Source organism: Lissotriton vulgaris, chromosome 2_1, assembly GCF_964263255.1.
Source record: "Lissotriton vulgaris chromosome 2_1, aLisVul1.2, whole genome shotgun sequence".
In the NCBI taxonomy this organism is placed as follows: domain Eukaryota; kingdom Metazoa; phylum Chordata; class Amphibia; order Caudata; family Salamandridae; genus Lissotriton; species Lissotriton vulgaris.
In genome coordinates this window covers 524274137-524300930 of record NC_141687.1, presented here as the reverse complement: position 1 = coordinate 524300930, position 26794 = coordinate 524274137, and the positions used below count along the sequence as shown (strand labels likewise).

Genomic DNA, 26794 nt, shown 5'->3' with positions numbered 1-26794 from the left:
CTTGCCTCCATAAAACTTTGCACTCGATTTCAGCAAATATAAAGACGCATCTTCCGTAGACTTCTTATTGAATTTCATTTTGGCGTTAACCAGGGCTACTAAACTGTCTTGCGAACGGGAAGTAAAATAAGAATGCTCCAATTTTTTAATATCTAGGAGAAGATCTGTTGTAACTTTACGGGCAATTTTTCGCTTCTTCGCCACAAAGCCAATTATAAAATCCCTTGCCGCAGCCTTAAAGGCGTCCCAAATGGTGTGCTCGGGAATGGATGGAGTATTATTAAGCAGGAAAAATTCATCTTAAAATGCCGTGAAAGAAGCGGTGAATTTGGGGTCCAGAAGAAGGGCGTTATTAAAGCGCCAACGTTTGGGTCCAACTGATTTGGGAATAATGTCAAGCTGAACCAAAGTGAGAGCATGATCCGAAAGTAGAATCGGACCAATTTCTGCATGAGTAAGGGTTTGGGCAATGTTGTGGGTAACAAAAATGTAATCAATTCGGGATTGGGAGTGGTGGCAAGGAGAGTAAAAGGTATATTCCCGTGTATCTGGGTTACCCAGCCGCCATTCATCGATGAGCTTGTGTTGAGAAACAGCCTGGGTGAAAAGTTTATGGGATTTGTTAGGAATAAAGTGGGCCTTAGAATGTCTATCCAAAAAGGGGTCAAGAGGCTGATTACAGTCTCCTGCTAGGATAAAATTATCGTCAATAAATCTGGTGACATGGTGAGAAAAAGTATGCCAAAAGGTAGGATCACCAGTAGTAGGGGCATAGACATTCAGAAGTGAAATTGGAACATTCTTAATGGATAGCCTAACGTATGCCCAGCGGCCCGAATCGTCTGATTCCTGAGCAAGCAATGAATGTGACAAGTTCTTGTGACATAAAATAGCTACTCCATTACGTTTACCATCCCCCGGAGAATAATAAACATCGCCCACCCATCCTCTCTTCAATTTAACAGATTCTTCATCAGACAAATGGGTTTCTTGCAAAAAAGCAACATCAACATTTAAACGGGCCAAATGCGAAAAGATTCTCTGCCTTTTGATAGGAGAGTTTATGCCCTTAACATTCCAAGTAATTACTTTTAACGACATATTTGAAGAGATAAGAGGAAATTATCGAAAGGGAAAACAGAAGAGAAGAGTCCAGAAAAAAAAGAAAGCGGAAAAAAATAGAGAAGTATTAGGGAAGCAAACAGAGAAAACAAAATATAAAATGTAGAGCCGATAGCCCCGAAAGAGTAAAAAGTGGGTGAGAAGAGGACGGAGAAGAGAAGAAGGAAGGAGCATAGATGGAGCATATAAAAGTATTGAGAGAAAGTAATGATGAAAAACAAGCGAGGAAATAGGTAAAGTGGAGGAGTAGAAGTGATAAAATAATGACATGATAAAGGGAAAAACAGGAAAGTTAATGGCAACAAGAAAAAAAAAGACACCTTGTAACAGAGGGGAGCCAGATAAAAAACCGAGGTCAAGAAAATGAGGAAAATGTCAGACAACGAGGGGAGGAAGGAAAACATACTTACGGAGGGCTAAACTGGGGAGGGATGACCAAAAGGGAAAGGAGACGAGGAGGTAAAGCTGAGGGGGGAACGCCAACTGGAGGAGGCAGGACAACTGATGTAAACGAACCGTCAAACCGAAGGGGAGACAACAGTGAACTGTAAAACCTGTGGGGGAGAAGAGAAAATATTAGAAAGAACATGAGGAAAAGAAGACAATGAAAAAATGCTATAGGAGGAACAAAACATGAAACAGAAACAACAAAACAAAAGATCAACAGATGGAATCATAAGAGATCCAATAACAGCGAGAAGGGTTACATATATAAGGGGTATATCAACAGGACAAGCTGAAGTAGAGATGCCATCAACACCGAACGTGTTGATAGATTAATCCAGACCAAATCATGAGAGTCAAGGAGGAAAAGCCGATGAGGAGCTGGAAAGATCCATATCCGGCTTCTGACATGCATTCAGAAAGCTCCGAAGGCGAACAGGATCCTCATAGGTCGTCGTTTTGTTATTGTAGGTGACTCTGAAAAGACAGGTGTGAAAAAGGCCATATCTAGCACCAATAGAGCGAAGCTCCGGACGCATATCCAGGAAAGCTTTACGTCGTGTGGCTGTGGCTTTGGCGTAGTCCTGCGCGAAGAAGAGTGTAGATCCTGACCACGTGAGGCGAGGGGAAGCACGGGCTGCTGAGAGGACCTTAAGAAGATCAGTGTATTCCAGAAAGTACATGATGACACCTCTTGGTCTTGGAGAGGCAGCAGTAGTAGAAGAGATACGACCGAGCCTGTGCGCTCGCTGAATATTGAGTGTGGTACCTTCAGGCAGGTGCAGAAGCTTAGGCAGGAAAGATTTAAAGAAAGCAACAGGGTCATTCCCCTCACAATTCTCCGCCAGGCCGTAGATCCGAAGATTATTGCGGCGATTACGATTTTCAAGCTCCTCAACTTGCTTCTGTAGAGAGGATATCTGCGACTGCATGTGCGTCACCTTGGAGGACGATTCCTGGAGGGAAGAGACAGTGCGCTCCACATTCGTCACTCTTGTATCCATTTGTGTCCAATTATCTGTGAGGATCTGCAGCTTGGAGTTAGTGTCTTCCATGAAGGGTCGTAGAGCGCGTATCTCCTCCAACAGCAATTCCATAGATACCTCAGAGGTAGAGCCCGTCGGTGATGGAGGACCCTTTTTAAGACGCTTTATCGTAGTTTTCCCAAGAGAGCGAACAGGGCGTTCTGCACTAGACTGCGACATTTGGAGGACAGTGTCCTGTGAAGCTTCCAAGCGTGCCAAAGCAGAGAAGATTTTTGAGTTCTTAATGAAGACACGTCGTGGAGGCTTGGAAACACGACCACTTGTACTTTTTTCCATATGAAGGGAGCCAACACTGAGTGAGAAGCGAAGGAAAAATCCAGCAGCCTGGATACAGTGCACCTCAAACGCAAATAATAGTGTCTATGTGTCAGAAATAGCCATTTCCTGGGATCAAAAGGTTAGTGCAGAGAACCGGAGGTCCAACTGGTGAAGCCCAACAGTCAATTAGACAAGAAATGGCTAAGGTGGCTGTTCGTTGAAGTAAATGCGCAATTAGCACAAAAAACTAAAAAAGCAGGTTGGAGCCCAGACAGAGGAAGAGCAAAAAAGGTGTGGCATGCCTGTCAGGGAGAGAGCATAGAGTCCTTCCGCAGTTGAGCTGTGTGAGGAGAAAGCTCACGGAAAGTAAAATGGCCGCCAAAGTTGCAGCATTTATGAAAAAGCCAGTGGGAGCAGAGAGGAACAGGTCAGGAGCAATTAAATGAGAAAAATAGTGAAATTAGCTCACCACGAGCATGTCTATAGGCAGGCGGCATCCCAGGAAGGCAGCAGTTTCATGAGACCAGTAGCGCGTCAGACGCGCGTCTTGCAGACAAAATGGCGGGCGCAGCCGACCGGGAGCCGCGGCCGCACAGGAACTTGCTGAGGGAGACGGGAAAATGCCGAAATGTGCACTACCGGCAGCGCTGGCATACGTCCCTCATGTTCTGACGCAGGAATCTTCTCCCAAAATGCGGCTAGGTGGATGAAAAGCAGATGAATCTCCCGTCCGGTGCGGAGCGCTCACATCAGAGCTGCCGTCCGTGCCGGGCGCTAAGCCACGCCCCCTTTTTTTAATCTTTAATCTTGCAAGATATAATGTTACTTTTCCTCTTCCACCACACACTGACTCAATGCACTTTTGTGGTGTTTAGTACTATAATACGGTCTCTGCGCTCTGGCCACACCCATTCCATGTTCTATTTTTTCCCTTCTGTCTCCATGGTTTTTGTACAAAATATTGAGTTATAAATATAGGGATACAAAAATATCAGAAAAAAATATTGTGATCGAAAAATATCATGATGCAGAAATATTGTTGTCAAGAATATACATTTTTTCAGGTAAGTAATATCGTTGTTAAGAATATCATTGTTGTTAATATCGTTTTCAATAATATAGTTGTAAAAAAGATAGATTTTAATGATCTTAATGTGTTTTAGTCCACATATTAATTGCATGTGTAATATTGTTTGTATAATTCTTAATAATATTTTCAAATATAGTTTGTAATTTTACGTGATTTATAATTTTTGTATGTAATTGCTAATAATAATTAATAGTGTTGTAGTGGGTTGCTAGGTTTGAAGGGGTATAAGGTGGGAAGTTAATTAAGTAATAATTCATTAACTATTAATGTATTTTTAATAATTTAATTGAATATTAGTTATGTACATTTTTTAATAATTCAGTTTTTTAGTTCTATTTTGGATGTGGGTTGCTGGGTTTGTGGAAGTATAGGGTGGGCAGATAATTAACTTATAATTAACAATTAAATAATAATGCATTAATTCTTTAATTGATTATTATGTAAATTGTGTAATAATTATATTTTTTAGTTATATTAGGTGTGGGGTGCTCGTTCTGAGGGTATAGGGTAGGAAGTAATAATGAACAATTAATAATTTATTAATAGTGTAATTGATTATTAATTATATAAATTGTGTAATAACGTTATATTTCAGCTATATTTTTGATGTGGGTTGTAGGGCTATGGGATGGGAAGTTAAGTAAGTAATAATTATCAATTATTTATTAATATTTAATTGATAATTATTTATGTACATTATAAAATACTGATTTATTTGAATTATATTTAATTGTGGGTTGGTAGATTTGTAGGGCTATAGACTGGGACATTAAGCAATAATGAATAAATAATTATTAAATAATTAGTTTATTGATTATCAACTATGTAAATTGGGTTATACTTATTTATTTTAGTTATATTAAAGTGTGGTCTGCTAGTTTTGTAGGGGTATAGTGTGGGAAATTAACTAAGTAATAAATAAAACAATTGAATCGATTTTTATTTATTAAATTGTATAATAATCATGTCAATTGTTTTTTTATTTTAAATATATATATATATTTTTGGGGTTAATTAATAATATTCATATTAAGAGTTTTATATTTGTTTTAAATTAATTGGGTTATTCAAATATGTTATGTGTTTGAAGTGAAGTATTTTCCCTACTGTCGCTTAGACTAGAGTGGGAATAGTAAATGTAAACCCTCTGAAGTCCATTGCTTTCCCTACTTTAGCACTGACTGGAGTAGAAATAGTACATTTAATACCTCCGAAGTCCAAAGCTTTCCCTACTGTTGCATAGACTGGAGTGGAAATAGTAAATCTTACCTCTTCAAAGTACAAAGCTTTCCTACTGTTGCACAGACTGGAGTGGGAATTGTAAATCTTACCCCTCAGAAGTCCAACATTTTCCCTACTGTTGCACAGAGTGGAGTGGGTATAATAAATCTTACCATCTGCAGTCCAACATTTTCCCTCGTGCTGCACAGACTGGAGTGGAAATGGTAAATCTTACCCCTTCAAAGTGCAACGCTTTTTCTATTGTCAATCGATCAATCAATCAATCAGTATTTGTAAAGCGCGCTACTCACCCATGCAGGTCTTAAGGCGCTGTGGCGCGAGGGTGAGAGGGGGGGCTTGGGCAGCAGATCCGTTCAGCCGAAGAGCCAGGTCTTGAGAGTCTTTCTGAAGGTGTTCAGGGAGGGGTGTGCCTAATGTCTGCCGGGAGTTCGTTCTATGTTTTGGCCGCGATGTGGGAGAAAGATCTCCTGCCTGTTCTGGCTCTGTATATGCGTGGGGTTTCGGCCACTGCGAGGTTGGTAGACCGGAGGTTCCTTTTGGGTACGTAGAAGTTGATTCTGTCATTGAGGTATTCGGGTCCAGTGTTGTGCAGGCATTTGTAGGCGTGGGTTAGGATTTTGAAGGTGACTCTTTTCTCCACTGGGAGCCAGTGGATCCTACGTAGGTAAGGGCTGATGTGTTAATGACGGGGGATGCCAAGGATGAGTCTGGCAGCGGTGTTCTGTACCATCTGGAGTTTGTGGAGTAGGGACTTGTTGATGCTGGCGTAGAATGTGTTTCCATAGTCCCGTCTGCTGGTGATGAGTGTGTGGGTGGCTGTCTTTCTTGACTCAGGGGGGATCCACTTGAAAGTCTTGCGGAGTATTCGTAGGGTGTTGATGCAGCTGAAGGTGATGGAGTTGACCTGTCGGTTCATGGTGAGGGAAGAGTCGAGTACAATACTGAGGTTTTTGGCATGGTCTGAGGGGGTCGGTGGACTTCCGAGGGCAGATGGCCACCAGGTATTGTCCCATGCCGAGGGGGTGGTTCCAAGGACTTCTGTCTTCTCAGCGTTGAGCTTAAGGCAGCTGTTGGACATCCAGATTGCTACTTCCTGCATCCCTTTTTGGAAGTTAAGTCTGACGGTGGTGGGGTCTTTGGTGAGGGAGAGGATAAGCTGGGTGTCGTCGGCATAGGATATGATGTTGAGGCTGTGTTGTCGGACGATGGCTGCGAGGGGGGCCATGTAGACGTTGAAGAGGGTTGGGCACAGTGATGACCCCTGTGGGACCCCGCATGTGATGATCATGGGATCGGACTGGAAGTATGGCAGTCTGACTCTTTGGCTTCTTCCGGTGAGGAATGATCGGATCTAGCCTAGGGCTGTTCCTGTATGACGCCGTTATGTAGTCTGGTGATGATTGTACGGTGGGAGATGGTGTTGAAGGCTGCTGATAGATCGAGTAGGATGAGGGCAGCGAGTGCCTTTGGTCCAGGAGGATGTGGATGTCATCTGTGGTGGTGAGTAGGGCGGTCTCGGTGCTGTGGTTGCTCCGGAATCTGGATTAGGACAGGTCGAGGACGGCGGTGTCTTCGATGAATAGTGTTAGTTCCTTGTTGACTGTGTTTTCTGCAACTTTGGCTGCGAAGGGGAGGAGCGAGATGGGCCGGTAGTTCTTGAGGTCGGTGGGGTCGGCTGTGGGCTCCCTGACACAGACTGGAGTGGTAACAGCACATTAAATCCCTTCAAAGTCCAATGGTTTCACTACAGTTGCACAGACTGTAGTGGGAATAGTAACTCTTACCCCTCGGAAGCTCAACACTTTCTTTACTGTTGCATAGACTGGAGTTGGAATAGTAAATCTAACCTCTCCGAAGTCCAACACTTTCCTTACTATTCTACTGTTTGGAGTGAGATCAGTAAATTTAAACACTGTGAAGTCAAATACATTCCCTACTGTTGCACAGCCCTGGATGTGGAATAGTAAATCATACCCCTCCTAAATCCAATACTGTACTTTTTTTTTTTTAAACCTTTATTTCGGAACAAGCTCATACATCATATCACATACAGATTGGTTACATGCAGATAAGATACATCACATTTGGCTGTCAATGAATGAAATTCAACCTCAAAGCGGGCATGTCTCGCAAAGAAATATTTAGACGTGGCTAGGCCGTACATTGAATGCATATTGTTCATTAGGGCACATTTCACAGTTGGCAATCATGTCACCATACATTCTATAACATAGCCTAATGCACATGTCATAACATCGGGTAACATCGATGATGCTTGCCACACAGCTACATCATTGGCAGTTCTCAGAGCGTCAGAAGGACAGGGCAACTGTTGACATTAATCCACATTCATCCACAAATCCCTTTTGATCGTTCCCTCTTACAAGAGGAAGCGTCTCGGAGGCAGCTGTTTTGACCATCTCGCAGCTGGTTTTTGAAACTCTCTCCCCCTGCATCTGAAACTGAATGATAACATCCTCAGTTTCAGACAATCCCTGAAAACATGGCTCTTCTCTCAGGCGCATTGCTGAGCGGCCTATTCTCTACTGTGACTGATGTGCTATGTTCCCTCCTACAGCGCCATGAAGCCCCCGGGCGTACGAGCGCTCAATAAATACATGCTAACATTAACATTAACCTGTTTGGAGTGGCGACAGTAAATGTAACTCCTCCGAAAGCCTACGCTTGAGAGTGAGAATAGTGAGAATAGTATAGCTATTAGTGCCAGACTCCAATAACTTTCATATTGTTTAAATATATCTAATAATAATATTTGGTTTGAAATTTTTGTAATATTTTTAGTAAATGTCTTTTTTGGGATTTGAATTTCTTTATATTTTATTTGGTTATTTATTTAATGTTTTGCTATTGATTTGTTGATATTTTGCATGTTTCATATATATATATATATATATATATATATATATATATATATATATATATATATATATATATATATATATATATATATACATATATATATATATATATATATACGTGTGTGTGTGTTTATATAAGTTTATATATATATATAGAATTCAATATTATTTAAATGCATTTAAGTTCCATCATATCAACGTTATAGATTAAAATATTAAAGATTTATTATTTTAAACTATACATATATTAACCCATTTAGTGCTTCTGTCGGCCATTGGACGTCGCGCGAGCTACCTCCCTGGTGCTGCGCACGTCCAACGGCCGACGCGGCCCCACCCGTTTCTTCGAACGTTCAGCACTGGCGCTGAACGTTCGAAGGAGTTAAGGCGTTAAAAAGCAATATTTTTGTATGTTTTTAACGATATTAGTGTGAAACGATATTAATTTTTTTCATATTTTAGCACTTACCATTATAAGCATAGGAACACAATATTTTTGTAAACAAAATTTTTGACACAATATTTTAGTAAAAAAATGTTGTTTTAGATATTCTGTCAGTGATCTGTCTCCATGCTCTCTTTCGTCTCCTTGAAATCCCTTCATTAATTGCAGGAATAAAATGAAGCAACCTACACATATAAACTCCACACCTCCCAGTGCCTGTTACTTCCGTCTACCAGTCATATAATTTTCCCCACCTTAGCTTACACTCTTCTAATATGTTGATTAACTCTCTAGTCTCTTTGTAGTCCTCAGCATGCTGCACCACTGCAACAGCTACTCCCCCCCCCATACTTCTGCAACGTGTAGCGCAAGTCTTCGTTGCAGTTCTCAAAAAAGTACACAGCAGCACTACCCCTCAAGCTGCTGCACCAGAGTCTTTGGATATGCCGAGAAAATTACATTGTTTACTGTTTGGGTTCTCACACTCCCCTGGTACCAAGGTCATGTTAAGACCATTTGCTACCAGTTGCCCAATTGTGACCATTGGTGATGGAGCAATACAGCCTTTATATAACGCCAACTTTGCACTTTACCTAGACCCTCTCCTTTCAATGCCAAGCTGCACACATCACAAATCCAGCATCACTTACTACTCATGATCCACACGGGGTCAAGATTCCGGTCATTTATCTTCCACCGCCTCGGATCTGCCGGCTCCCCTGTGCACTTTTAAAATGGCCTCATGCATCATCTTCTTTAAATAGGAATGCATCCTTCTCTACTAACAAGCTCACTTTATCGACCCTAATTGTGAGTTTTGTAATCAACTGTTACTGTCTCATTCGTCTCATTTACCTCAAGCTCTTGTCTTTGTTGTCATTCAGATCGACGTTATTACAATACGTATAACTTTATGTACCTCACATTACCAGGTTTTGTGCCTATGAGGGCCAACAAAGACTCAAAGGTCGCACTTTGTAATTCAGTGACTACATTCTGCAGACAGCCGCTGTGTGATATACTTCCCTCTGGCTCATGTGCATAAGCCCTATATATGTTCATTAGTGAGTTTATGTACCACATTGATTCCATATTCAGTCACATGCTTTTCATATAACTTGATTCAAAAAAGGGGGTGGTGATGGACAGAGTTTCTGAATTAAGCAGAATACTCCTACCCAGTCAACAGATCAGGGCTTGATCCATCACCGTTTTTTAGCTCACTGCACCATCCCAGCTCAGGACCTGGCTACATGCAAATTAGTCTGTCCCTGTCCCAGTGCATCATGGGAACAGGGCAAACCAAACTACCAAGCCAATTCTTTCACTGGGAAGGAAACAAGCTTCCGGGGACCGGTTTCTGGCATTACAGCCGTCATCGGCCCGGCTTGCTTGAATCCTGATGGTGCAATGAGCAAGAGACTCACATCTGAGTATACCCTTCCACGCTTATGGTGGACAAAACGATTCAGAAAAGGGGGTGGTGATGGACAGAGTTTCTGAATTAAGCAGAATACTCCTACCCAGTCAACAGATCAGGGCTTGATCCATCACCGTTTTTTAGCTCACTGCACCATCCCAGCTCAGAACCTGGCTACATGCAAATTAGTCTGTCCCTGTCCCAGTGCATCATGGGAACAGGGCAAACCAAACTACCAAGCCAATTCTTTCACTGGGAAGGAAACAAGCTTACGGGGACCGGTTTCTGGCATTACAGCCGTGATCGGCCCGGCTTGCTTGAATCCTGATGGTGCAATGAGCAAGGGACTCACATCTGAGTATACCATTCCACGCTTATGGTGGACAAAACGATTCAGAAAAGGGGGTGGTGATGGACAGAGTTTCTGAATTAAGCAGAATACTCCTACCCAGTCAACAGATCAGGGCTTGATCCATCACCGTTTTTTAGCTCACTGCACCATCCCAGCTCAGAACCTGGCTACATGCAAATTAGTCTGTCCCTGTCCCAGTGCATCATGGGAACAGGGCAAACCAAACTACCAAGCTAATTCTTTCACTGGGAAGGAAACAAGCTTCCGGGGACCGGTTTCTGGCATTACAGCCGTCATCGGCCCGGCTTGCTTGAATCCTGATGGTGCAATGAGCAAGGGACTCACATCTGAGTATACCCTTCCACGCTTATGGTGGACAAAACGATTCAGAAAAGGGGGTGGTGATGGACAGAGTTTCTGAATTAAGCAGAATACTCCTACCCAGTCAACAGATCAGGGCTTGATCCATCACCGTTTTTTAGCTCACTGCACCATCCCAGCTCAGAACCTGGCTACATGCAAATTAGTTTGTCCCTGTCCCAGTGCATCATGGGAACAGGGCAAACCAAACTACCAAGCCAATTCTTTCACTGGGAAGGAAACAAGCTTCCGGGGACCGGTTTCTGGCATTACAGCCGTCATCGGCCCGGCTTGCTTGAATCCTGATGGTGCAATGAGCAAGGGACTCTGATCTGAGTATACCCTTCCACGCTTATGGTGGACAAAACGATTCAGAAAAGGGGGTGGTGATGGACAGAGTTTCTGAATTAAGCAGAATACTCCTACCTAGTCAACAGATCAGGGCTTGATCCATCACCGTTTTTTAGCTCACTGCACCATCCCAGCTCAGAACCTGGCTACATGCAAATTAGTCTGTCCTGTCCCAGTGCATCATGGGAACAGGGCAAACCAAACTACCAAGCCAATTCTTTCACTGGGAAGGAAACACGCTTCCGGGGACCGGTTTCTGGCATTACAGCCGTCATCGGCCCGGCTTGCTTGAATCCTGATGGTGCAATGAGCAAGGGACTCACATCTGAGTATACCCTTCCACGCTTATGGTGGACAAAACGATTCAGAAAAGGGGGTGGTGATGGACAGAGTTTCTGAATTAAGCAGAATACTCCTACCCAGTCAACAGATCAGGGCTTGATCCATCACCGTTTTTTAGCTCACTGCACCATCCCAGCTCAGAACCTGGCTACATGCAAATTAGTCTGTCCCTGTCCCAGTGCATCATGGGAACAGGGCAAACCAAACTACCAAGCCAATTCTTTCACTGGGAAGGAAACAAGCTTCCAGGGACCGGTTTCTGGCATTACAGCCGTCATCGGCCCGGCTTGCTTGAATCCTGATGGTGCAATGAGCAAGAGACTCACATCTGAGTATACCCTTCCACGCTTATGGTGGACAAAACGATTCAGAAAAGGGGGTGGTGATGGACAGAGTTTCTGAATTAAGCAGAATACTCCTACCCAGTCAACAGATCAGGGCTAGATCCATCACCGTTTTTTAGCTCACTGCACCATCCCAGCTCAGAACCTGGCTACATGCAAATTAGTCTGTCCCTGTCCCAGTGCATCATGGGAACAGGGCAAACCAAACTACCAAGCCAATTCTTTCACTGGGAAGGAAACCCGGTTCCGGGGACCGGTTTCTGGCATTACAGCCGTCATCGGCCCGGCTTGCTTGAATCCTGATGGTGCAATGAGCAAGGGACTCACATCTGAGTATACCCTTCCACGCTTATGGTGGACAAAACGATTCAGAAAAGGGGTTGGTGATGGACAGAGTTTCTGAATTAAGCAGAATACTCCTACCCAGTCAACAGATCAGGGCTTGATCCATCACCGTTTTTTAGCTCACTGCACCATCCCAGCTCAGAACCTGGCTACATGCAAATTAGTCTGTCCCTGTCCCAGTGCATCATGGGAACAGGGCAAACCAAACTACCAAGCCAATTCTTTCACTGGGAAGGAAACAAGCTTCCGGGGACCGGTTTCTGGCATTACAGCCGTCATCGGCCCGGCTTGCTTGAATCCTGATGGTGCAATGAGCAAGGGACTCACATCTGAGTATACCCTTCCACGCTTATGGTGGACAAAACGATTCAGAAAAGGGGGTGGTGATGGACAGAGTTTCTGAATTAAGCAGAATACTCCTACCCAGTCAACAGATCAGGGCTTGATCCATCACCGTTTTTTAGCTCACTGCACCATCCCAGCTCAGAACCTGGCTACATGCAAATTAGTTTGTCCCTGTCCCAGTGCATCATGGGAACAGGGCAAACCAAACTACCAAGCCAATTCTTTCACTGGGAAGGAAACAAGCTTCCGGGACCGGTTTCTGGCATTACAGCCGTCATCGGCCCGGCTTGCTTGAATCCTGATGGTGCAATGAGCAAGGGACTCACATCTGAGTATACCCTTCCACGCTTATGGTGGACAAAACGGTTCAGAAAAGGGGGTGGTGAAGGACAGAGTTTCTGAATTAAGCAGAATACTCCTACCCAGTCAACAGATCAGGGCTTGATCCATCACCGTTTTTTAGCTCACTGCACCATATCATGGGGTTCTAAACTTCTAGTAGCCTTTGGGTTTATTCTACTAAAGGAGCCTTTCACTTGCAGAGGCTCATATCCTCGTGTACTGCTGGTTACTGTATTTAAAAAAAGAAGTGACCTTTTGCTTACTCTTGCAATGTCCAGCCACGATTACGACTGTAGAACGGAACCTTTTGTGTACACTGATGAGATGCTTACATCAGAACAGAAGCTGTCTGCAAATATGACTCAATGCCTCAAGCAAAGAAACCAAAATATTGAAAAGGGGAATGTGTTGTCATCCCGCACAGAGTTGATTTTAACATAAGGTTACCAGGTGGCTCCATGTCAACAAGGAAGTGGTGTTCTTATCCTGAGTTTTTGTATAACAATGTAAAGCATTGTGGGAGTTGTAGTCCTGGTGCTCTTCACTTGACCCAATTGAAAATTCACACCTGAAATCAATGCTTTTTCAAATGAAAGCCTAAGAGTGAGGCATACTTGGTACCACTGAGTCATCTGGTAACTATTTTAACATGTTATCCAAAGAGCTCAGTTACTTCTAGAACTTTGCACCCAAATACATACAGGAGTCTGTAACTCTGAGTTTTTTTCTTGCGATTGAAGTCATTAGCTGAGATTTTCCTTTAACGCTAAGGCTATGCGTCCCTACCAGCAGCTACAAGGCAAGGGTTAACACAAGAAACAGTTTCTAGTTGAGTGGGTATTTCATGACAGTAGCAGCTCAGATTCATTAGCAAAGGTTCCTGCTGCTCAGAAACTGATTGGAGGGATATTTGCACGGGTGGGACTTCCTTTGCAGCTAAAGATTGCACAGCAGTTCCTAGGCTTGTGACTGTGACTTCTTTGTTGGGTTCCAAGTGTCAAGGAGGCAAATAATTCTTTATTCATGTGCCTCTGAGGAATTTTCTTAAGGATGGCTGATGTTAAGTTATTCCGCGGAATGGCTACCAATAGTACTCAGGTATGTGAAGAGTCCACATCACCTCGACTATGGCGGTCTTTGACTTTCCAAGCATGTGATTTAGGTGTGGGGGGGGGGGGGTGTGAAGGGGGTTCATTTTTTTTGATTGCATTAGTGTCCATGGTTCTGTAACCGCACCACTAAAGGTACTCCACTGTTCCATCTATTGAACCAGTGAAGATGATTTCTCAAATACCCACAAAACTACAGCAGCTTTGTCAGGAGATCTGCAATGACTAAACAAAGCAAAGCCATCATTTGCAAGAGAAAGCACGCAAGAAAGCAGCCAAAAGTTAGTAATAATGTTTCTTTTCAAATAGTTAAGGAACGTCGACTCAGTGACGGGAAAAGTAGCCAAAACATAATTGTACCAGAACAGATCATGGGAGAAAGAAAACCATTGTGCAAGTAATGTTGACCCTGTGTGATACTCTACAAAGGTGGCTGCAACATTATTATGGGGAAAGCAAAGTAATATTAGTCTTTCTACTTCTTCCTATAAACATCTCCAGGTCCTTTTTGCAATAGAACCTGGGATGGCTGGCTGTGCTGGGATGATGTTACTGCGGCAACCGTATCAGTGCAGAGATGCCCAGACTACTTTCAGGACTTTGACCCATCAGGTAAACATATACACAATTCACCTGTCCGTTTTGTGGTTGATATTTTTGAATCATCTAGCACCACTGCCTTCTAGCACACTTGTCATGTTTCTGAAATAACATATTTTGTAGTATTCTCCCAGAGGTAAGAGCATTTACCACTCCTGAAATTCATGGGGATTGGCAAGTGAAGCCAAGTTGAAGATTTCTAACCAGTTAAGGCATTTACAGTGGAGCAGTTGAAGACCTGTGATGACAGGAGTAGCATGATTGCTATAGCTGGCGATGCAGAGAGCGAATGTGGTGCTTAATTTATGGCACTGGTTACAGATGAGGGGCATGGCAATCGATTCAGGGGCCTCTGATTTATTTTCCATAATCAGATTTTGACCCAGAGGAAGGGAGAGAAAGCAGAAAATGGTGAAAGATGAACGAAGAGAGACAGGGAAAAAGTCAGCAGGGAAAAGGACGGATGCAAAAGGACTTGCAAGTGTGAGATCAATAGATAGGGAGTGCAGGGTGATGGAAGAAAGAGACATCCGGTGGAATCAAAATTAGGCAGCTTTCGATGACCCCGCGACAGGCACTAAGGAAATCTTTGGGCATCTGTCTTCATTTATGTTTAACAAATTAAGTGCAGAGTAACAGAGTATGTGCAGAGCAACAAAGAGCACGAAGTGAGTTGGGGTGAAGAATCTACGAAAGTAAAGACGAGACTTTTAAAATCACACCCTTGGACTGAAAGGACTGAGGGGAACAGTAGTGGATGAGAGCTTGCACTGCACTAAATGCTGCCTACCAAGAAAACAAAGGCATTTGGAAGGAGAAGCACTGGAAGCCGGGTTTGAGTACGAAGAGCTGGAGATACATAGCTTGCTGCAGTGTTTAGAAAAACCCAGCAATATTGGCCTTTCTTATTTTTACTAAAGAGAGCGTCCTTTGCTGTTTACATTTTTGTCACTTACTTTTATTTCAAAACTGGAATCGTGACAGCAACCGTATTAAAAATAAATAGTGCATGAGGTACCTATATGGTGGAAAAAGAAAGAAAATAAGAAATGATGAGAGCTGAACAGAGAAACCAAGCAAGAGAGAGGATAAAGAAATGGGAATTACTATTCGTATCTAGGGTGGTAGAGGCTTCTACACCAAAGTGGTGATATTCACCATTAGAGGAGCTTGAATCGCTGCCTGTCAAAGCTAGTTAAAATTTTGTAAACAATTGTTAGCATTAGGAATGTGAAGGTGGTTAGCACATAATATGATTTCTTTCATATTGGGGCTACATCCTCTCATGTTGGGGACACTATACCCACTTCTATTTTAAAGCCGAATATTTCATGTCAGTCTTTTATAGAGATAAATCCATAAGACTGTCACTCTAGTTTGGGTGGATGTTCTGCAACCATATGTAGCAATGTTTGTGGTGCCAATGGTGGTTCCTGCGGTGTCTTCTCCTTTGGCATGTCTGCTCTCGAAGGTACTGTCCTTTGGTCAGTTACACAGCTAGAGATGGGAATGCGAAATGTGTCATTTGCAGATTTTCTGTTACCGCCTTCCTCTCATCAATTTCATATATCTCCAGACACTAATGTTCTTAGGCGACCTAGTTTGGAGTACATTGACTGACCGCTTGGTATCCAGAATATGGTAGATATATTATTAAGGAGAGACCAGAAGTTTGGGCTCAGGAGAACAGTACCGCCATGTGCCCAGAGAAATCCTCAACTGATTGGTGTATGTTATTGGGGAGCAGTGTTTCCACACTGCTCTGATTACTGCTGTGACTGACTTCTACTGTCCTCCATACGTTATGGAAAGGTGGCACTCTGAATGAAGAAGCAAATGGCATAGAAGGGCCCATCTGCAAAGCAGAGATGTGCACAGTCATGTATGTGAGTAAGGGATTGCCTGGACTATCCATCAGTGACTCTGTGGTGCTAGTATCAACAGGGCAGGTATTATGAGGGTTACGTATATCGATGCAAGACTATGGAAGTTTAAGTTACCCTTCAGGGGTTTGATGTTTTTGTACTTTGCATGGAGCATGTGGGTTGCTTGCACCATTCAACAGTATGTTCAGCCCCACGGCGAGACTTATGAAGACTCTCAGAACTTGGGCAATTTTGTATTAGCCACATTATAGGAATTCTATGCCTTATGTAGATGGAAGGCTTATTCCCTAATTAATGACTATCCTATAACCACTTACATCTGTGAAGAGTTAAAAATGGCAAGAATGCAAGAATGTGATGAGTAGGATCGGCTTTCAAAGAAAAGAAAGAAATTGTAGTTGCTCATAGTTATACAACTATTGCTTTAACAAATATGTTTAGCAATGTTGGACTGTCGGAGTATATCTCATTAGGTCATGAATGACCTACAGACATGAAGGTAGTGTCCCCCATCCATTTTGTTTTCTTATTGAGCTGTCATGCTGCAAATGACATCCTGATTTACCATTACTGTCTTATTTTTACAGTGGTAACATTGAGGGAGACAATTCTAAAACAAATCAGCAGAATAATATGGACATTACTGCAACACGTTTAAACTGTTTGCATTGATTTTTTACATGTTGAAATGCTTGAGTTAGCCGTTATGGGACCTTTGGAATACTCACGTGACCAATCTTCTTTTCAGTGCACCATGCACTCAGCTGTTCCTCTTTCTCCCATCCGGTGTACTGAGAGCCTCTAATGTGAATTTCATTGTTTGTATTAAATGTTCAAGATTCACTTAGCTTGATGGTGTCCTGTTTGCAAATGTTGCCGAATGTGTTCTCTTGTGCTCCTAATGTTCTTTACTGCAGGATGGCGCTTAAATGTATTAATATGAGGGCCATTTCCTCTACTGAATAGAGATGTTGGCGTAGTTATGAATGCATTATTATTTTCCATGCAGTATTCAATATGGGATTTTAAATTAGAAGTGGGTCAGGAGTTACCTGTACCATGTGATGCGTTTTCTGTTTAATAATTGGTTACGTAACTTTCTTCTCACACCATAGTAATTGTGCGGTTCCTTTGCCTAGAACTATAGAAAAATCCATGATTTGATGTGCTAACCAGGTCTTCCTCAGGCCCTTTTAGAGAGCAGACTCCATGTTAGTCTGTTTATCAATCTGCACTTAAAATCATTTCCATGCCTGTCTTCTCCTGCCTATACTGAGCAGTCCCTAAGACATATTGTTCTTTTCTTTGGTATCTTCCTTTGTGCTGGACTATATTCTAAAAAGGCTTTCAACTGGTTCTGGTTATGAAAACGGAAATGGCTTATATTTAACAGGCTAATTAACTAATTGTCTGCTAACTCCTGCAGTGTTCATAATTTGGCAGTCATATGTACCATAAACATACACATCCAACGCTTTATTCATTTCATGAATAAGATGACATCTAATTGTTCAGTTGAAGCTCTGGTGTTGTTGTGCACTCTTATTTGTGTTCCTACTAATGACCCTTTTCACTCTTCTTTCCCATCTTTGTTCTAATAGAAAAAGTGACAAAGATATGCGACAACAGTGGGAACTGGTTTCGACATCCCGACAGTAACAGAACATGGACAAATTACACCCTGTGTAACGCATACACACAAGAAAAAGCAAAAGTATGACATTATTGCATTTTAACCTTTTAATGTTGTTTCAATTCACAAAAAGAATTAAAACGTTCTCTACGCGCCGGAAAGCCAGTTACCATTGGTTACAAGAATATTTGTGTGGCAATAATTATGGCTTTTTAGGTAGTGAACCCAAATTTGAGACATTTATTAAAGACCTTGGTAAGCCAACTGGTGATAATTACTGCATTCTACAAAAGCCTCGGCATACTTTTATGGCAGTGGACGATAGTGCCTAAGACTTAGCTGTAGCAGTGAATGACAAATATTGGGTAGGATCCATGCCCCCCACATCCAAGAAATGTTGTTCTTCCAAACTTTTGAACTTTCTATCTGAACTATACACTGCTCAGACGTAACCCGGGGCAATGTGTGGCACTTTATGAAACTGATACTTGAATTAGAAACTTGCAAAGATTCCTGGTAAAGAGACTTCACTGTGAGAGAAAGAGACTAGTTTCAAAGTAGTCCCATAGACTTTTATTTGAGCCACTTACTATACTTTGTGTCATATGTTATTCTGTCATTTAGCCACAGCTGCATGAATTCTTGAAATCAAGTAAAAACTACCAGCTTCGAATTTACAACCTAATTAATGACAAGGGTTTGATGGTGTGATACTTGCGTGGGTGTGGTTTGCAGCAACTGTATTCGTTTTAATTATTTAGTTTACCAAATGGCCTTGTATGTCATTGCACCTCATATTCATTGTTCTGTCCTGTTTTTCTGAATTCTTCCCTGAGTTCAGAATTCCTTACTTTTTAAGCCCATAGTTCGTATGGTTTCATTGGTTTCTTTGTATTTTCGTTAACTTAAATTATACATAAAAATATAAATAAATGTATTCAAGTTAGAAGTGTTGCTAATGGCTCAGGCCTTTATCGCTCACCCCAGGATTCACATTTGTGACCAACTTAGAACTGTTGGTGCTGAGTGTATTTTTACCCATACAAAGTTTGCTTTGTGTAGATAATATTTCATTCATTTTTTGCAAAATGGGGGCAAACGTACAAAACTCCCGTATGATCTAATTCTGCAATTCAAAAAATCACAGGCTTTTGAAAGAGTATGTTGCAATGTACGAAAGTAATTTTGTGGGTCACAAAATGGCTTTTGCAACCCATTACGAATAGCAAATTGGATAGAGGCATGAAAGAGATGTCCTCCTGTGTGCAATTCAGAATGAAATGTATCAATCGTTTGATCATGAAAATATGGTCACAAAATATTGATCAATTACTGACACCCCTTTGATGGTAATTGATACGCAAAAGGGAAGCTGTCCCACTAGGACAACTTCCCCGTTGAGTATTGTGTCAGATGGCCTCTGGGGGACTGACAGTGGTTCAGGGAACAACTTCTTGCCTGTCTCTTCTATTGTTGTGTCCCTGCATTTCAACATTTTTCCATTTGAGGTACACAGGCTGCATTAAAAGAACATGTTGACATCCAGGGGACGTGAATTGAGGGGAATGGAGGATTTTCAGTGTCTGCAGTCATTTGGTAGAGGTCATAAAATGCCTTCTGTTTCACTAATAAGAATGAGACAGGAGGTTTTGTAACCTTCTGCAAATGTACATGTGGGCATGCTACTGATGAGTACACCACTTGCATCACAAAATGAAGCTCACTTTCTCAGTGTACAAATAGCACACACAGGTTTGAGAACCGTGTTTTGTACAAAGAGCCCATCGTTATTTACCATAATACTTTGTTTCATATTAAATAAGTATAGATATCTGAATAATATGCCCAGTATTGTAAATAAGATAATCCTCAGAGACCAGATGATGAGTAGATATATTCATTAGATTTACTGATAAGTTAATAACATCAATATCCATTGGAAGATGGTAACTCCAAGTGATGCCCCACCAGGAGCAGCCTCTGCCCTGCTCAGCCAGCACACACCAACTGACACTCCACAGCTCACCAAGCACCCAACATTCCATGACATCATCATACATCCAACAATCTAGACATTTTCAGGCACACCAACACTCACACTGGCTGAGCAGTAGAGAAGAGAACCACAGAGAAGGGAAATGCAGCATTAGATTATAACACATCCCCCTCCCTAAGCTATGTAGATACTACTGTTGTTCCACTTTCGTGAAAACAATATTTATTGTACACTTCTGTTTTGCCTCATTTATTATTATGTTTAACTATCTGGGCCTATAAATACATTTTCTTTTTTTGAATATTAGTCTCTAATAAACGCTATTCACATAACTGAGCAGTAGGTATGCTATTCCAGCATGGCAATTCAATTGATGTATTGTGGTCAAGATATTTCTGTAGACTATATACACCTCTCATGTTCTATGTTAAAAAGCAGAGGTTGCGTAGTTGGAAATGCCATTTGCAAGAGTTAAATTAGCCAAACTTTCTTTGAATTAAGATGGGGATTTTGCCCACAAAAATTGATTAATTGTGTTGAATTTTAGAGCAGAAATAGCTGTGTGAATAAAGATATTAAATATAAATTTGTCCTTCTGGGTCGTCTATTTAAGGGGAGAAGAATATGTGGGGACAATTAGTGGGGCAGTTAAACAATTTGTTTAAATATATAAGTGATATGTTTTTCCCTGTCAATTTATTGTTTTGCAGACAGCTCACAACCTGTTCTATTTGGCCATTATTGGACATGGGTTGTCGATTGCATCTCTTCTGATTTCCCTTGGCATCTTCTTTTACTTCAAGTAAGAAAGTCTAATTTAAGATCATTATAGTTGCTAACCAGTAATCACGCTCTGATTGCTTCCAGATACTACATTAGCAATTGTAATAGCAACTGATATTAATATACCTCTGGATGAGATGTAGTTTAACATTGAGTCGCATGTTGTTAGTGTTTCTTCCTTTATGGACAACTGCATCCCATTTACTTTAGTACTTCTAAGTTGTTTCTTTTCTGCACATATCTTCTAGCAGAAATCAACATCTGTCTCAGTTTAGGGCACTTTAGGATGGTATCAACATGGTAATTCTATGGAAATTCGCAGTAGCTTTTCATAGGATGTAGGATTATTATTATTATTTTATTTTAGGTCTAGTATAGTCATAAGATAATTTTCTCCTCTAGTTTCTGATCCTACTACTCCAATGGACCAACACGATTCTTACTTGCTAGGGGTTTAGAGAAAGTGCTTTGCAGAACTTGGTGCTGAAGGTCCCAAGGACATTTTGCACAGTGTCTACCAAGTGCAGCTCATTATATAAAAGATTTGATCTCAGAATAAAACGTTCTACCTTGCAATTAGGCTGACTGGTAGACTGTGGTTCTACTATGAGTATTAAAACTTAAAAAGTGCCAAACACTGAAAAGGATCCTGCTGATTGGGGCTCCTTCTCATCTTCCCCAAAATGATGGAGAACAAAGGTCTACTAGAAATGTTTGCCTGTTCAATGGAGTTTCACTACTGCATCGGATCCTTTACCTTTTTCCCATTCTTAAATACTTTACCAAATGTTAAGGTAATGCCACAATCTCCATGGATCAATTGCAGTCTGTAGAGCTGTTTAAAGTCATGAGATATAGCAATCGATTATTACTTAAACTCTAACAAATCAAACAAAAAAGAAGATAAAATACCAATACTGCACCTTTTAAGAATAGAGGTGTAGCAAAGGAAGGTCCCTTTGTTTTTTTGTAAAATGACACCTTGCTTCTGTAGATTTTGATGCATTTCTTCTGAGTGTGTCCATTTCACCCCACTAATGAGTGTTTGCCAGCTACCTCTATTCATGCGATGCTGCTAGTCCACTGAAAAGGGGTCTTAAGAACACCTTGCAAGAAGACCTGCTTCAATACACCTTACCTCCTACTTTTGTTAGGGCCGTATATTTTTACTATACATACAGTACATAGGCTGATTTACAATGACAAGGATGAAAGCATGACTTGACTCAGATGTTGTATCTCTTGGCTAGGGTCCATTTATGTCACCAAAATACTACACTCTTCCAGACTAACTCACTTTGGGTTAATTCGTTGACTGAAAGGACTCTGGAGCTGCTGACAGCTGCAGGAATAAAGGTGGCCGGTAACTTCAGTGTATCACTAAGGTAGCTATAGTCCAAGGCATGGTCCATTACTAGATTGGAAATCTGTTAATGAGCTCTGTCGTCAAGATAGGTAAATATCCTAGATGCTGAAAATGTATTTTTGGATTATTGAATATCATCTGTGCACTTGAGTTATCCATGGTCATAGAAAGTGAAGGCACTTGTTGGTAGCTGGAACGGAGTGGTGATTGGTGTAGACTCGCCAGTACAGTAATGACTAACAGGAGGGGGCTTTCAGGTGCCCAAACTGTGTCTGATGGTAGGATTGAGGGTCTTTTTGAAATACTAAAGGAAAGCTTTGCTCGCAGATTCAGTAGGAGGAAGTTCCAGAACAAGGGAGCAAGGATAGTAAAACCACTGAATCTGGACATAGGACATGGAGTTTGATAGCGACTATGAGGTGCTGGGTCTCTGAGCTTAGAGAGGGGTCTGGATTTTAGCTAAATAAGTTCCTAGTGCTGTAGGAAATTGGTACATAATAAACTGCTTTGAAACCCACGCTATTAAATTAAGACAGCCTGGGGTGGTAGGAGAAAATGGAAATAATTTGGAGTAGATTGAAGATTCATGGTTTTTATTTGCCCCCAATATTCAAGGATTGTTTGAGTTTTCAGTGCTTTCTCACTATTTACAATTTGACAGGAGGTACAGCAACAACATATCACCTGAAAATAGCAGGGTGGTCGAAGAGTGGAGGTGGCAAAGAATTGAAGTGTGCTAAAACCACCTTCATCACAGTCATCAGGAATACCTCATATCTATTAATGATATTAATTCTTATGCAAGTCAATAGTAAATGCAGACTGAAGCTATTAAATCCTGAAAATAAATCTATTCCTTTCTTTTTATGAGAAGCGGATTGTAGTTGTGCTGTAATGGTTCACTATACAACTGAGACATGCTTCCAATGAAACAAGGGCACAAGAAATGAAAATGATTTGCAATATTTCATACAATTTGCTCAAACACATCTCTACTGATGTCCTGTGGCTAAATTGCAGACTTCAACATCATTCTTACCCTCCTACTACTCTTATCGCATTCCTTTACCTGGTTAATGCAAATGGGCAAACAGATTCTACAAAATGTGTATGTCAGAGTGAATGTGGCCAGTTGTGTGGACATTATTCTTATGGGTATGAGGGGAAGTGCAAAGGACACGATTACTTGTTGTGTGATACTGAGGGTGTACATTCTCCGCATCTGCAAATAATGTTCTGCTTGGTTATGAGTTAATCACTCATGGAACAGGGAATAACCTCAGATCTCTCCTCACTTGGTGGAATTCTGCACGTTGTTTCCTTTTCCATGGGGATTAATGCATTTCCACCTTTTCTAAACATGTGGTAATTGTGAGCTGGGAGCCTGGTGCAGACTAGTGGTAGGGAGGATGGAAGAGGGAAGGAAAGACAATAGCAGGGGCAGCATTTTAAGCTGCCCTTGTGCCTTGGAAGGAGGTTCCGGTGGGGGCCAAGGAATGGGGCCAGGTTGCATTGCAGTCCATTCCAAAGGTGACTTCATCAGCCGAATTTTCTGATGGTTAAAATCTGGTCAGTTGTTCCCACACCTGGTAAATCTGGCCACAGTAACAATGGCCCATAATAATGATTGAGCGGAGTGGAATTCCATGTGAGTTCCAATCCGCTTTAACTGTAATCGGGCTATAGCGTATGTTTGTAACTCTTGTGCTTTACATCATACTTTGGTGCCTGCTGGAACAAATAAATAATCATTGCAGTGTAGGAAGAAATATTGAGATGTTCAAGAAATGCTTGAATTTTCTCTTTACAATTATATAAAACCTTTGTATTAACCAACATACTGGACAAAAGGGTAAATGCACTATTTGGTCCAGTTTAAAAAAGGAATTCAGCAAGACAACCTCTTGGAAGCTGTATGCCTGCACGCTGTGCTAGCTGAGAGAGTTTGAGTGTGCTTCAGAGTTATCCTATTAAGTGACCTATATAGTGACCTTAGTTGAAGAAGATTTGGGTGATGAAAGGAATTCATTTGTCCAGTGGTCCAAAGGTGTACCATGGAGGGGACTGTGTACAATAATCACGCTTATTTAGAACTAAAGTTATGATTAGGGACTGAGGTAATCAGCTTAGAATACAAATGGGTATTTTTCTCTGCAAGTCATATAATGGAGAATATAAATATATTGACTGGTTGTATTGGGCTGATTGCACAAAACTAAGATGACCTATTACTTATCTAACATTGGTATATTTTAGTTTTTGCAGGTATTGCTGTTAATATACCAAACCATGGGTAATAAACAATGTGTGTGTTTATCATTTCTAAAAAGCAGTATGTTAGTGGACTTGCACTAATCTTATGTGGTTTCTTCCCTTAGGACTTTGAGCTGCCAGAGGATTACCCTACATAAAAATTTGTTTTTCTCTTTTGTTTGCAACTCCATTGTTACAATCATTGGACTTACAGCAGTGGCCAACAATCCAGCACTAGTTGCCACCAACCCAGTAAGTGCCACTCATATGAGCTGTATTGTTGCAGCAGTTTGCAGTGTTCAATATTTGATAGATTTGTGCCACATTGGGTTTGCCACATTATCGTAGAGGGTGAACAAGTGCAAGACTATTCTATGGCTCTCTCTACTCTAGAAGGGGTTGTAGTGCTAGGCATTTTAAGGCTCTTCACACTGGGGTGTCTGCACAGCTGAGCCTTAAATGGCCAGTGGTACAGAAATATTGTCCAACTTTCCCTGGAGGCAGAGAATAAGGCTTTTCCAGGTATGCTTTAGATTATAGTGTTGACCGGGTGTGCCATTGGGAACACTCGATTAATGCACCCTAACCATGGGATATTTTACTGACATAGCTGCAGCTACAACAATATTCACAACTTGTCTGTGTCACCATATTGTTCCATTAGTGAATGATAGGTGAAACATTGGAGAAAGGGAATATATACAAAAGGGTTACATTCAGAGGTGAGCCATCTTGTACCTGTGGATTGACGGATGGTCATGGACCTTGAGATATTTTGTGATCTCAAAGTTTTTACAAATAATTTGTTTCATGAGCATTGAAGAAGTAACAACACATTTGTGTTCAGTGTGATTAAACTATTCAATTATTTCACCTATAAATGCACACACATTTGCCATTGCAGGACCCCATAATGCGATGTATATATGGGAAAGAGGCATATTCTCTCACCCCTTAAGGGGTTTTAGTCCAATCTGTGTACATAATTAAAATAGAAGTAATCACTCTATTCAGAACTCTAGCATTAGTAGGCAATTACATCTTCATTAACTCTCTTGAATAGGTATGCAGATCATCCCTGGCATTTGGATGGCAGAATTTTTGCTAAACTTACATTAGTGTTATGTGGTTATACTTTTTTTGTCTCAGAGACACCCTAATTCATCTTATCCATTCCTATCCTTGACCTAAAGCCAGAACCAACTGCAACTTACACCGTGGGACATCTTACACTTTAGGATGTTTACCATTATTCTACGATGATTCTTTGTGTCACTTTACTCGTAAAATCACCACAGGTCAACAGTGTAGCAGGATAATGTAGATGCAGCTGGTGTTGTACATAACGTCAATTCTTTTGTTAGATGGCGAGAAGGGCTGTGACCTCATAGTTTGGGTGAATCTTTTTGTATTTTAGAGAAATATGGGTTTTTCTGAGCTATCATGGGGTTTATACAAACATTGTATAACAGCGCTGAGGCAAAGCTGATTATTAATACATCAGAGGGAGGGACATTCAATGTTCACCAGGGGGCTGCAGAGGAATGCCTCCTTTCCGAAGTCCTGTTTGCCTTTGCATTGAACCTTTGGCTATAGCTAGTCAAAAAGATGGCATTATTCAGTCACCTCATCACAGATGGACTAGATTAAATCTTATGCAGATGATATAAGGTTGATCCTAGATCCCAAAAAGGAAATGCAAAATATCGTTTTTTAAATCTTCTCAGTGTTTCAGACCTTTGGAGAATATATAATTATGTAATTTTCACGTAGAAAGTTTAATTCTTCAATTACAGTGGTTGTGTGCATACTAAACCCAAAAAATATTTGGGGGTTAAATGTACAGAAAAGTTGAGGATCTCTGTAATTTGAATTATAGACTCTTTTTATCAAAAGTAAAAGCACTGCTAGTAAGATGGAAGTCCCTACTACTTACCTTATTAGGTAGAGTGGCTTTGATATAAATAGCAGTTATTCCACTGTTATTTTTTTATCAGCCGTACCATGTCTCCCATATCCAACATTTATTTAAGGAGACCAAATCTTTGATTCCATCTTGTATATGGTGAGAATAAAACCCCAGACTGGCACTAAGCAGTTTATACAGATGTTTGGAGGAAGGTGACCTGGCACTTACCAATTTGAAAACATATTACTATGTGCATTTTGTACAAAATGCATTTGCTTTCAGAAGGGTACATCAATTTTCTGTATAGTTTAAAAATGATCTGAAACGAGAATGCTATAGTAGATATTTTAACATTGACTAAATCCCCCAACGTCCCCTAAGAAGGTTGACATCAAACACTACAATGGCAGTTTAAAAGAAAAGCCCAGTTTTACAAAAGCTATTCTGCTCTAAGTATTAATTCAGCAACTCGCCTGGACGATCTGGGAGGGGCAAAAGGGGATGGAATAAATCAGGCTACTAAAACCTACCA

At 41.2% G+C, this 26794-nt stretch overlaps 1 protein-coding gene across 2 annotated transcripts in view; it reads left to right on the top strand.

Moving 5' to 3' along the window:
- Positions 1–26794, top strand: part of CALCRL (calcitonin receptor like receptor) — a 276761-nt gene that overhangs the window by 113221 nt on the left and 136746 nt on the right. For both annotated transcript variants that reach the window (XM_086955451.1, XM_086955450.1), the window contains exons 4-7: positions 14338–14448; positions 17924–18036; positions 20662–20753; positions 24479–24605. In XM_086955451.1, the coding sequence (XP_086811577.1) occupies positions 14338–14448; positions 17924–18036; positions 20662–20753; positions 24479–24605 (443 nt within the window). The remainder of the gene's footprint in view (positions 1–14337; positions 14449–17923; positions 18037–20661; positions 20754–24478; positions 24606–26794) is intronic.